The sequence below is a fragment of the Pan paniscus genome, chromosome 3 (genome assembly GCF_029289425.2).
Source record: "Pan paniscus chromosome 3, NHGRI_mPanPan1-v2.0_pri, whole genome shotgun sequence".
NCBI lineage: Eukaryota > Metazoa > Chordata > Mammalia > Primates > Hominidae > Pan > Pan paniscus.
Window position 1 is genome coordinate 57,941,770 of NC_073252.2, and position 14,674 is coordinate 57,956,443.

The 14,674-nt window shown below is 37.8% G+C and overlaps 1 protein-coding gene across 2 annotated transcripts in view; it reads right to left on the minus strand.

Moving 5' to 3' along the window:
- NPFFR2 (neuropeptide FF receptor 2) overlaps positions 1-14,674 on the minus strand; it is a 119,040-nt gene that overhangs the window by 11,125 nt on the left and 93,241 nt on the right. For both annotated transcript variants that reach the window (XM_024928574.4, XM_055111445.2), the window contains 2 exons: positions 11,732-12,066; positions 4,083-4,182 (listed from right to left, as the gene is read on the minus strand). In XM_024928574.4, the coding sequence (XP_024784342.3) occupies positions 4,083-4,182; positions 11,732-12,059 (428 nt within the window). In that variant the 5' untranslated portion in view covers positions 12,060-12,066. The remainder of the gene's footprint in view (positions 1-4,082; positions 4,183-11,731; positions 12,067-14,674) is intronic.

Here is a 14,674-nt window from a genome sequence, read left to right on the forward strand (position 1 = left end):
ACTGGCAAATTGGATAGAGTCAAGACCCATCACTGTGCCGTATTCAAGAGACCCATCTCACATGCAGAGACACATATAGAATCAAAAGAAAGGGATGGAGGAAGATCTACCAAGTAAATGGAAAGCAAAAAAAGGCAGGGGTTGCAACCCTAGTCTCTGATAAAACAGACGTTAAACTGACAAAGATCAAAAGAGACAAAGAAGGCCATTGCATAATGGTAAAGGGATCAATTCAACAATAAGAAATAACGATCCTAAATATATATGCACCCAATACAGGAGCACCCAGATTCATAAAGCAAGTCCTTAGAGACCTACAAATAGACTTAGACTCCCACACAATAATAATGGGAGACTTTAACACCCCACTGTCAATATTAGACAGATCAATGAGACAGAATGTTAACAATGATATCCAGGACTTGAACTCAGCTCGCAACAAGTGGACCTAATAGATGCCTACAGAACTCTCCACCCCAAATCAACAGCATATACATTCTTCTCAGCACCACATCACACTTACTCCAAAACTGACCACATAGTTGGAAGTAAAGCACTCCTCAGCAAATGTAAAAGAACAGAAATCACAACAAACTGTCACTCAGACCACAGTGCAATCAAATTAGAACTCAGGATTAAGAAACCCACTCAAAACAGCACAACTATATGGAAGCTGAACAACCTGCTCCTGAATGACTACTGGGTAAATAACGAAATGAAGGCAGAAATAAAGATGTTCTTTGAAATCAATGAGGACAAAGACACAACATACCAGAATCTCTGGGACACATTTAAAGCAGTGTGTAGAGGGAACTTTATAGCACTAAATGCCTACAAGAGAAAGCAGGAAAGATCTAAAATCCACACCCTAACATCACAATTAAAAGAACTAGAGGAGCAAGAGCAAACAAATTCAAAAGCTAACAGAAGGCAAGAACTAACTAAGATCAGAGCAGAACTGAAGGAGATAGAGACACAAAAAACCCTTAAAAAATTAATGAATCCAGGAGCTGTTTTTTTTTAAAGATCAACAAAATTGATAGACTACTAGCAACACTAAAAGGAGAAAAGAGAGAAGAATCAAATAGATGCAATAAAAATGATAAAGGAGATATCACCACCGATCCCACAGAAATACAAACTACTATCAGAGAATACTATAAACACCTCTATGCAAATAAACTAGAAAATCTAAAAGAAATGGATAAATTCCTGGACATGTACACCCTTCCAAGACTAAACCAAGAAGTTGAATCTCTGAACAGACCAATAACAGGCTCTGAAATTGAGGCAATAATTAATAGCTTACCAACCAAAAAAAGTCCAGGACGAGACGAATTCACAGCTGAATTCTACCAGAGGTACAAAGAGGAGCTGGTACTATACCTTCTGAAACTATTCCAATCAATAGAAAAAGAGGGAATCCTCTTTAACTCATTTTATGAGGCCAGCATCATCCTGATACCAAAGCCTGGTAGAGACACCCCCCAAAAAAAAGAGAATTTTAGACCAATATCCCTGATGAACATCGATCCGGAAATCCTCAATGAAATACTGGCAAATAGAATCCAGCAGCACATCAAAAAGCTTATCCACCATGATCAAGTCTGCTTCATCCCTGGGATGCAAGGCTGGTACAACATATGCAAATCAATGAATGTAATCCATCACATGAACAGAACCAATGACAAACACCACATGATTACTCAATAGATGCAGAAAAGGCCTTTGACAAAATTCAACAGCCCTTCATGCTAAAAACTCTCAATAAACTAGGTATTGATGGAATGTATCTCAAAATAATAAGAGCTATTATTTGACAAACCCACAGCCAACATTCTACTGAATGGGCAAAAACTGAAAGCATTCCCTTTGAAAACTGGCACAAGTCAGGGACGACCTCTCTCACCACTCCTATTCAACATAGTGTTGGAAGTTCTGGCCAAGGCAATCAGGCAACAGAAAGCAATAAAGTGTATTCAATTAGGAAAGGAGGAAGTCAAATTGTTCCTCTTTGCAGATGACGTCATTGTATATTTAGAAAACCCCATAATCTCAGCCCAAAATCTCCTTAAGCTGATAAGCAACTTCAGTAAAGTCTCAGGATACAAAATCAATGTGCAAAAATCACAAGCATTCCTATACACCAATAACAGACAAACAGAGAGCCAAATCATGAGTGAACTCCCATTCACAATTGCTACAAAGAGAATAAAATACCTAGGAATCCAACTTACAAGGGATGTGAAGGACCTCTTCAAGGATAACTACAAACCACTGCTCAACGAAATAAAAGAGGACACAAACAAATGGAAGAACATTCATGCTCATGGATAGAAAGAATCAATATCGTGAAAATGACCATACTGCCCAAGGTAATTTATAGATTCAATGCCATCTCCATCAAGCTACCATTGACTTTCTTCACAGAATTGGAAAAAAACTACTTTAAAGTTCATATGGAACTAAAAAAGAGCCCGCATTGCCAAGATAATCCTAAGCCAAAAGAACCAAGCTGTAGGCATCATGCTACCCAACTTCAAACTATACTACAAGGCTACAGTAACCAAAACAGCATGGTAGTGGTATCAAAACAGAGAGATAGACCAATGGAACAGAACAGAGGCCTCAGAAATAACACCACACATCTACATCCATCTGATTTTTGACAAACCTGACGAAAACAAGCAATGGGAAAGGATTCCCTATTTAATAAATGGTGCTGGGAAAACTGTCTAGCCATATGTGGAAAGCTGAAACTGGATCCTTTCCTTATACCTCATACAAAAATTAATTCAAGATGGATTAAAGACTTAAATGTTAGACCTGAAACCATAAAAACCCTAGAAGAAAACCTAAGCAATACCATTCAGGACATAGGCATGGGCAAGGACTTCATGACCAAAACAACAAAAGCAATGGCAACAAAAGCCAAAATAGACAAATGGGATCTAATTAAGCTAAAGAACTTCTGCACAGCAAAAGAAACTACCATCAGAGTTAACAGACAACCTACAGAATGGGAGAAAATTTTTGCAATCTACCCTTCTGACAAAGGGCTAATATCCAGAATCTACAAAGAACTTAAACAAATTTACAAGAAAAAAACAAACAACCCCATCAAAAAGTGGGCAAAGTATATGAACAGACACCTCTCAAAAGAAGACATTTGTGCAGCCAACAGATATATGAAAAAATGCTCATCATCACTGGTCATCAGAGAAATGCAAATCACAACCACAATGAGATACCATCTCACACCAGTTAGAAAGGTCATCATTAAAAAGTCAGGAAACAACAGATGCTGGAGAGGGTGTGCAGAAATTGGAACACTTTTACACTGTTGGTAGGAGCGTAAACTAGTTCAGTCACTGGGGAAGACAGTGTGATGATTCCTCAAGGACCCAGAATTAGAAATACCATTTGACCCAGCAATCCCATTACTAGGTATATACCCAAAGGATTATAAAGCATGCTACTATAAAGACACATGCACACGCATGTTTATTGTGGCACTATTCACAATAGCAAAGACTTGGAACCAACCAAAATATCCTTCAATGATATACTGGATTAAGAAAATTGTGGCACATATACACCATGGAATACTATGCAGCCATAAAAAGGATGAGTTCATGTCCTTTACAGGGACATGGATGCAGCTGGAAACCATCATTCTCAGCTAACTATCACAAGGACAGAAAACCAAACACCACATGTTCTCACTCATAGGTGGGAATAGAACAATGAGAACACTTGGACACACGGCAGGGAACATCACACACTGGGGCCTGCCATTGGGTGGGGGGCAGGGGCAGGGATAACATTAGGAGAAATACCTAATGTAAATGACGAGTTGATGGGTGCAGCACACCAACATGGCACATGTATACATATGGAAGAAACCTGCACGTTGTGCACATGTACCCTAGAACTTAAAGTATAATAATTTAAAAAAAGAGGTAGATATTGTGAATACAATTTGAAAAGATATGTCCAAATTTAGTAGGTTATATATTTTTCTGGTATACTAGTTGCAGACATGCCCATTTTTCTGGATTCAGAGTTTGGTGCAGACTTACCTATCTACAGCAATTGCAACTAACGTAAAGACTGAAGCTGCGACAGATATTCCCTGGACCAATCCACTGATCTTGCACATCGTGTTTCCAAATGGCCATCCTGAAAGGAAAATGAAACAGTCTTTCAAAAGATCATATTTTCAAAATCTCACTGAAAATGAAAATAGAAAGTTGTGGAAACGAGACTAATGTAACTGTTTTCTACATGATAGGCAGAGAAAAATCAATGTTTCTCAGTATTTCCCCTAATATCTCCAGAGCTCTGCTTTTCAGTACACTAACAATAACGTCAAAACTTACATAGTAGTTATCACATTCCAGGCACTATAAGTGGTCTCTGTCTATTAACATATCTAATCCTCACAACAGGCTTTTGAAGGCTTTGTTATTTTCCTCACAATATAGACGAGGTAACAAATAAACAAATATTACATACTTTGCCACGGCTAGTTAGGAGCATTTTAAGAATTTGAACCTGGGCAGTAAGACTCCAGAGTCTAAACCATTGACTCTGATGCAATAATGCCCTTTAAATGAATAAACAGTCAGAACATCGGTTTTCTAGTTTGGAAAGGCACCCCAAAATTACGAGGAATCAGGAGTTACATACAGAATAAAATATATTTATTAATATAGACTGAAATGAGACAATTTACCCCAGAGACACATCCAGAATAAAGAGCACTTTGCATGAACAAAAGTATTACTTTCCTACTAAACCTTAGCTACTGTAAAGTTTATAAAAGAAAATAATAAAATTATTGTAGTAGTTTGATATTCTAAACACCCATCTGCTATTACAGAAAAGGAACAATATTCTTCTCCTAGCAAGTATTCTCATTTCTCAAAAGATGAATATTATGCATTTCTCAGAGTTTTGAAATTTATTTTTTTAATTTTTCTGCAATTTATTTTCTGAAACAAAATATTCTTACGCATAAAGTATTTTTAAATAACCTAAATAATTCAAGTATATCTTTTAAAAGTCACCTATCCAGATCATATTATAATAAATGCTTGAGTGACTCTAGTGAGTGGAAACTAAAAGAGAATGTCTTTTTCAGTTCTAAAATGTGTTAGCTTATGATAGTATTATTTGTCAACAAAAATGCAAAAAACTGTGTCTAGCCGTTGGTTGAATATGGAATATTAAGCATATATTTTACCTTATCTCCCTCACACAATTCCACTGAAATGAAAGGTGTAGGATAAAAGAGCATAAATCCTTAGAAATTAAAGTGCCAGATACTACTAAATGTGAGGTTGAGAAAACAACATGATTGGTGGAAATTATATATAAATCCAATTAGATGCCACTGGCTTTTTCCTCATGTTGATAGAAGAATGGAGGTTTACTCTCTGAGGAGGCAGAACCATAAGTACTCTAAACCCCGAGTCACCAGGTGCGGGGGTAATGAGTGCCACTGTGATGCAGAAGCATTAAGCAAAAGTATACCGCTGCACTGCATGGCAATGTGGAATGTAACAGCCAGCCCTACATTCCTACGGCAGTACGTTAGAACATCTCCTTCTGGAAAAAGTGACCTGTTCAATAACACTGATATGCAGATTTTTACAGTTGTGAATTTCCCAATGAATAGTCCAGACTAATGAAGTGGACAGTGGTCCTAACCTTATCCTCCAGGCATGCAGAACTTCCAGGCAGCCACGCTATGCCTCACTCTGAAACACAGAAGCTAAGAAGCAGTTAACTAGATCTAGTCTTTTTTTTTCTGGTGGTGTTTTCTTTTGTTTTGGTTTGTTTGTTTCTTTGTTTTGAGACAGGGTGGAGTGCAGTGGCGTGATCATGGTTCACTGTAGCCTTAACCCCTCTGCTCATACCACCACCGTGTCCCCAGGCTCAAGCCATCCTCCTACCTCAAGCTCCTGAGTAGCTGGGAATACAGGTGCAGTCCACCACACCAGTTATTTTTTAAAAAGTTTTTAGTAGAGATGGGGTCTCATTATGTTGCCTAGGCTGGTTTTGAACTCCTAGGCTCAAGTAATCCTTTCACCTTGGCCTCCCCAAGTGTTGAAATTACAGGCATGAGCCACTGCACCTAGCCTTAGAGCTAGTATATGATAGCACAACAGAGTGACTACAGTCAAGAATAATTTATTGTATATTTAGCAATAACTAAGAATAGAATTGAAATGTTCTTAACATAAAGAAATGATAAATGCTTGAGGTGATGGATATCCCAAATGCCCTAATATGATTATTACCCTAATATGATTATTACACATTATATGCCTATATCAAAACATCATATATACCCCATAAATATACACATATGTACCCATATTAACTAAAAAAAACAAATTAAAACAATTTTTAAATACAATGAAAAATAAGCAGTTAACACTAGGGAATCCTCAAACATAAAAGAAAAAGACTAACACACATAGGAAGAAAAATACTTATAGGAAAACCAAATTGAGTCAGATATATGAAAAATAGAAAACAGAAAAAACTATTACTAATAACACCAGAGATATAATGCACTTTGTCCGTGAAACATGTGCATGATACTGCTTGTATCATGATACTGTTGTATCATGGTGGGAACTACAGAAATATGCAGAAAATAAAAATAACTCAAAATATTTAAGATACGGTAACAGTATTGAGGAGTTCAACATAAAGTTTAAAAGAGAAAGTTGAGACAATCTTTGAAAATAGAAGAATGAGGGGCAAAAAATTAAAGTAAAAAGATGAAAAAAATTAAAAGAGCAATCCAGAATCTCTAATATCTGATTAATATGAGTAGAAGAAAAAAAAACAGAAAAGAACTCCACAAGAAAATTCCCTAAGATTAAAGGCCACTCATTTTCAGATTGCAAAGCCCGAATTTATATCCAGCACAATAAATACAAAATAAAAAGGCTTACTTCAAAGCATAGTTTCATGGAATTGAGAATATTAGGGATAAAGGGAAGTTCTAAAAGATTTCCGTAAGAAAAACAAAATACAAATCATAGGCAAAAGAAGAAAGAATTAAATATCATGTTTTTTCAGCAGTAATACCATATTTTATAGCAGTAGCAATAGAGTAATTCCTTTGAAATTCTGACAGAAGAAATTTCCAACCTAGACTTCTTCATACAGCTAACTAATAATTAAGGGTGAGGGCAGAATAAAGATACTTGCAGACAAATAAGATCTCAAACGTTTCATCTCAATAAACCATTTCTCAGAAAGGAATAAGCCAAAAAAGAAGGGGACATGGCATCCAGAAAATGGGGTTGTACACAAAGAGAGGTGAAGAGAGTTGTTAGGGTATCAGTGAAGGGGTATCCCAGAGCAGGAGCTGCTCTGCCCTGGGAGTAACGTGTTCCTATAAAGATAAGAGAACAGAAAACACCGGGAAATGTACCTGCAGGTATATTTATAGATACCTGATATGTTTAAAGGTATTGACAAGAGAGTAACACCTCTGGAAGCGAATTTGAGGATACATTACTAATGGGTACACACCCAAACTAAGCAAATCAAAATATACCCTTAATAAATCTAGGAAAATGAGAAACATTTTATAAGAGAGAAATTGATACAGCACTTTCCAAGGCTCAGCAGGGATAAGATATATGTAAAATAAGAATGTATATTCTGTATGTTGATTCAAACAAAAATTGTGATATAATTATACCAGGAGAATGTGAGAAGGTGAAATGTATGAATGTATGTTTGTGCTGATGTGGTGAAAGTTGATGACAACTCAATTTACGGCTATGAGAGTTGGAAGAAAAAATATTGAAAACATGTTATTTAGAAATATAGTAGTAATTACAAAAAAAAGCGCAAAAATTGCTGAAGGTGGCTGCCTCCTGAGAATGCAAACAAAGAGCTAAAGATGGGTAATTTTTATTTTTTATTTTTGGAGACAGAGTCTCTCTCTCTGTCACCCAGGCTGGAGTGCAGTGGCACGATCTCGGCTCACTGCAACCTCCACCTCCAGGGTTCAAGCGATTATCATGCTTCGGCTTCCTGAGTGGCTGGAATTACAGGTACACGCCACCATACCAGGCTAATTTTTGTATTTTTCGTAGAGATGGGGTTTCACCATGTTGGCCAGGCTGGTCTTGAATTCCTGGCCTCAAGTGATCTGTCTGCCTTGGCCTCCCAAAATGCTGGGATTACAGGTGTGAGCCACTCTGCCTGGCCAAGGATGGGTAATTTGTATGCAAGAACTTTAAAATAATTAATGTAATTTAAAATATGTATGGGACAAAATATTGAGAGCACTTTTTGTTGGCAAAATAACTTTCCTAAAAGTCTCAGGATAAAAAAAAAATCAATGTACAAAAATCACTAGCATTCCTATACATCCACAACAGTCAAGCCGAGAGCCAAATCAGGAACTCAATCTCATTCAAAATTTCCACAAACAGAATAAAATATCTAGGAATACAGCTAACTAGGGAGGTGAAAGATTTCTACAAGGAGAACTACAAAACACTGTTCAAAGAAATCCATGATGACACAAACAAATAGAAAAACACTCCATGCCCACGGATAGGAAGAATCAATATCATGAAAATGGCCACACTGCCCAAAGCAATTTATAGATTCCATGCTATCCCTATTAAATTACTAATGACATTCTTTACAGAACTAGAAAAATTATTTTAAAATTCATATGGAAGCAAAAAAGAGCCTGAATAGCCAAAGCAATCCCAAGTAAAAAGAACAAAGCTGGAGGCATTATGCTACCCAACTTCAAACTATACCACAAGGCTATGGTAATGAAAACAGCATGGTACTAGTATAAAAATAGACACATAGACCAATGGAACAGAATAGAGAACACAGAAACAAGTCCACGCACCTACAAATATCTAACCTTCAACAAAGCTGACAAAAACAATGGGCAAGTAATGGGGAAAGGACTCTCTATTTAATAAATCATGCTGGGATAACTGGCTAGCAATGTGCAGAAGATTGAAACCACACCCCTTCCTTATACCATGTACAAAAATTAACTCAAGATGGATTAAGGACTTAAAGGTAAAACCCAAAACTATGAAAACTCTGGAAGACAACTAGGCAATACCATTCTGGACATAGGAACAGGCAAAAATTTCACTAGAAAGACACCAAAAGCAATCACAACAAATGCAAAAATTTACAAATGGAATCTATTAATAATTAAACTAAAGAGCTTCCACATGACAAAAGAAAATATCAACAGAGTAAACAGACAACCTACATACTGAGAGAAAATTTTTGCAAACTTTACATTTGACTAAGGTCTAATATCCAGCATCTAAAAGGAACTTAAACAAATTTACGAAAAATAAACAACCCCATTAAAAAGTGGGCAAAGGACATGAACAAATATTTTTCAAAAGAAGACATACATGTGGCCAACAAACATATGAAAAAAAGCTCAACATCACTGAATATTAGAGAAATGCAAATAAAAACCACAATGGGATATCATCCCACACCAGTCAGAGTGGCTACTATTAAAAAGTCAAAAAGTAACAGATGTTGGCGAAATTGTGGAGAAAAATAAACACTTTCACACTGTTGGTGCGAATGTAAATGAGTTCAACCATTCTGGAGGACAATGTGGCTACGCCTCAAAGACCTAAAGACAGAACCAGCAATCCCAATACTAGGTATATACCCACAGGAATATAAATTGTTCTATTATAAAGACACATGTATGTGTATGTTCATTGCAGCACTATTCACGATAGCAAAGACATGGAATCAATCTAAATACCCATCAATGGTAGATGAATAAAGAAAATGTGGTACATATACACCATGGAATACTATGTAGCCATAAGAAAGAATGAGCTCATGTCCTTTGACGGAACATGGATGGAGCTGGAGGCCATTATCTGCAGCAAACTAATGCAGGAACAGGAAACCAAATACTACATGTTACTATTTATATGTGGGAGCTAATGATGAGATAGAGGGGAACGACACGTACTGGGGCCTATCAGAGGATAGAGGGAGCAAGGACGAAGAGACTCAGGAAAAAAAAACCAATGGGTACTAGGCTTAATACCTGGGTGACAAAATAATCTGTACAACAAACCCCCATGACACAAGTTTACCTGTGTAATAAACTTGTACATGTACCCCTGAATTAAAAATAGAAGTTAAATTTAAAAAAACTTGTCTGGGAGTGATAACAATAATTTTTATCAATTTGTACACCCTCTTTTTGTTTAGCACAGTATCTTGATAATGTAACTGATATGGACATGAGGCAAGGAAATACTAGTTAGAAAAGGGCAGAGTCCCTGGCAAGGACTCCACCCTCAAGCTTGGACCTTGTGGCTCTAAGTGAGAACATGCAATCCTGTTTTCCCACCTGAAAGTTGCCTTTTTCAAAACCACCCTGCCCTGCCACGCCCCGCATCCTATACCTATAAAAACCCCAGGTTCCAATGGCACAGCAGCAGAGTGGTGTGGCAGAGAAGGAAAGACAAGAAGCATCTGAACATCGAGAAAAAAAACAGCTGGGCATTGGAGACTATGGTTGGAGAGGAGTTCAGCCGGGGACCATCAATCATCTTCCCACTCCATCCCCGTTCCAGCTCTCTATCCTGCTGAGAGCCACTTCCACCGCTCAATAAAATCCTCCAGATTCACCACCCTTAAATTCGTTCATGCAACCTGATTCTTCCTGAATACCAGACAGGAACTCAGGTACCAAGAGGGCAGGTGCAAAATGCTGTCACCCTGACCCTCCACTGAGCTGGTTAACACTTAGCTGTCTGCTTTCTGGGGCTCCAGGGGTCACAGGCAACATCTAGACACAGCCCTGGGGCTGGTACAGGATTAGTTACTGCTGGCACCCAAAAGCACTTGCCCTAGCTCCTGCACCCTCTCACCTGCATGCTCCCCCTCCCACAAGGGGCTTGAGAGTTGCAGGTGGAGTAAGGGAGCCGCCCCTTCACCAGTCCCGAGAAGGGGTCAAGGGAAGGGTCCTTTCATCACAACCTCAATAAAAATTTTTTTAATGATAAACATCACAAAAACTCAGATCTATGCAGTAAGGTAAAGTACTTCTGTGGGCCCAGAAGTACTATAGGGTGCTACCCTAAGCTTTACAATGTAAACTTACGTTGCACACATAAACTACCACTTTTTGAAACATCATTAATATTGTTGCATCTTCTCTCAAAAACTGTTGGAAATCTCTCTAGCTAACCACATGAGGGCCTAAATTTCTACTTATGTCAGACTGAAGACATTGCATTAACTCAAATCAGATGTGTCAGTTCTTTGGACCTTACAGTTCATAGTGATATTTCTATCATCTTACATGTGCCCTGAACTTTATTAAGAAAATTCAAAGGCTTCAGGTAAGACATACTAAATCTTATTTTCTCATGACCTCCAGTGAATACTCTATAAAAATAGCAGCCTCCACTTTCTGTTTCTATTATATCACTTTTACTTTCCTCCAGAATCCTTCTCATTCTCTAATTATATAATTATTTGTTTATTGTCCATCTAGTCCTTCAGAATGCAGATCCAATGAGGGCAGGTGCCTGGATCAGTTCCTGGAATTCCATAAATATCTGTAAATAAATGAATGAATGAACAGCCCTGCCAATGGCTGCTGAAATATGGGACAAATATTTCATATTATCTTCGAACTGCACAAAGGCCGACATACCTGCTATAATATTGTCCAGCAGTGTTATAGGCATGCAGAATATGCCAACTAGTAAATCACTTATGGCCAGGTTTAAGATGAAGAGATTAGTGACTGTGTGCATATGTTTGTTCCTCATTACAATAAAGCAAACCACAGTATTTCCCATCATGCACAAAAAGAAGATCAGAAAGTAGGAAATAATGAAGATTGCTGCCACTTGAGGCTGGTGAAGATAGTAGTTCACATAGGTAATATTAATATCTGAGTACAGATGATGCTTTGTGTCATTGACATTCCAGATGGGATGCCAGTTTTCTGAAGAGTTTGTGTCCCATTTCTCATTCATGATGAACCTTAATAAAGAAGAGACAGAAAAGAAAAACATAATTAGGAACCAGTAAAGCATAAATTCTGTGCCTGAGTTTAAGAGGAACACTTGTAAAATGCCATGGAATTTTTGTGGTCTTTCTATAATAATCTATAAGTTTTACGTAAAACTGAATTATAAATAAGGCACTCAAATTATTAGGATTTTAACCAAGAGCATTTGAAAATTCCAATTTGTGCCATAAGTAATGGTTATTATTATATTTTATTTCTAATACACTCTATATTTCACTTCTTTTGGCATGCACTCTATCCATTTCCCTTGCCTTCCAAAACTCTCCTTCCCTCTACCTCCAGGTATCATATTCCGTCAAGACCCACTTATTAATTTAAAGCTAACTCACATGCCTCTAGCTTTCCTGATAATCTGAACAAGATACGAGGTCTACATTTTTGAAACTCCTAAAGAAATAACTTCTTGTATTTGCCATATTCTGCTCTGACTCAATTAATTTAATATTATTAATTTGTTTTGCAGGGGTTTCACTCTGTCACCTGGATGGGAGTGCAGTGGCACCATCTCAGCTCACTATAGCCTTGATCTCTCAGGTTCAAGTGATCCTCCTCCCTCACCCCCAAGTAGCTGAGACCACAGGTGCACGCCATCATGACCAGCTAATTTTTGTATTTCTAGTAGAGATGGAGTTTTGCCACGTTGCCCAGTCTGGTCTTGAACTCCTGAGTTCGAGTGATCCACCCACCTCAGCCTCCCAAAATGCTAGGATTACACGCATGAGCCACCGTGCGTGGCCTGAATATTATTTTTATATATTTCTGTATGCAGACACAACCACCATATTGTGAGTCTCTTAATATAGGGCTAGGTTACTTGTCTTGGTTTCACTTAGCATAATTCTATTCATACACAATGTATCAAGAAATTATTTAGAATCTGTATGACTTTTCTTTTTTTTTTTTTTTTTTGAGATGGAGTCTGGCTCTGTCACCCAGGCTGGAGCACAGTGGCACAATCTTGGCTCAGTGCAAGCTCTACCTCCCGGGTTCACGCCGTTCTCCCGCCTCACCCTCCCGAGTAGCTGGGACTACAGGCGCCCGCCACCATGCCCGGCTAATTTTTTTTTGTATTTTTAGTAGAGACGGGGTTTCACTGTGTTAACCAGGATGGTCTCGATCTCCTGACCTCGTGATCTGCCTGCCTCGGCCTCCCAAAGTGCTGGGATTACAGGCGTGAGCCACCGCACCCGGCCTATATGTCTTAATGTAGACAGCTTCCCCACAACTACTCCTAGGTATGGTGATTCACTAGAAAGACTCGCAGGACCCAGCATATAATGCATTCACACTAATATTTATTAAAGTGAAGGATGCAAAACAAAATCAGGAGTGGAAAATGTACATGGGGTGAAGACTGCAGGAAATTAGGCATAAGCCCCATGCACTTAATCTCAGTGGAGTCACATAAAACATGCCTAATTCCTCCAGTAACAAATTGTGAAAACACATGTAAAGTATTGTCAACCAGGGAAGCTCACTACAGACTCAACACCCAGGGTTTTTCCTGGAGGATGATCAAGTGGGGATCTTCTTCCTAGCCTATATCAAAATTCCAGACTCCCAGATAGAAAGTAGATATTCAGTATAAACCATGTTGTTTGTACAAACAGTCTAGGCATAGTGAGCCACTCATCATTTAAGTAAACCTGTGTATCAGTATAGGAAGTGTTTATTATTTAAGTTCCCAGACTCCAACCAAGAGCCAACTTAGCAAGCAGGCTTTTCTAAGGGTAGCAGCCTCAGGCCTGCTTGTTATCTCTTTTCTGCACACCTTGTTAATTAATTGAAAAGAAGGTTATATCTGCCCATAAATGAAAATGAATTTGACAGTGGGCTTATAAAATTGACCTCCCCACACTGTTGGTGTGTTCCAGCAAAGAATTATAAATGACTGCTTAAAGCAGTGGACAAAAATTTGAAACAGGATAGTTACATAGTCTGAAATTATCTACCCACAAGATACTTTATTAATTTCAAAGTTAAAACTGTAACTTTTCAGCCAAAAAACTGGGCAGATTCTACCATAGTTAAATGATCCAAGATAACATTTTGGATAATGAGATGCAAGTATATCATATGCTCCTTGATGTAATGCATAAGAATTCAACATCAGTTTAGCAATATTTTTGTCAAAAATGCATAATCTTATCCTGAGGAAATATTAGAAAATTTCTAAATTAGAAAAATTCCATAAATGTAAAATATTTCAATATTAATCTACTTCAGGAATGAATGAATGCTTATTGTCCTTAGCTATAAAATTTAAACTTCCTACCACCTATGGTCAGCAGCATAATGGCTTCCCAAGTGTCTCTGTCCAAATCTCCAGAACTTCTGAATAGGTTAGCTTACATGACAGAGGGGAATTAAGGTTGCTAATTAGCTTATATTAAAATAGGATATCCTGGTTATATAGGTGGGCTTAATGTAATCGTGAGAGTCCTTAAAAGTGGAAGAGACAAGGAAGCATCAGTATTAGAGCTCTTCCTGGTGAGACCAACTTGATGGGCCTTTGCTGGCTTTAAAGATTAAAAGGACCATGAGCCAAGGAATGCAGAC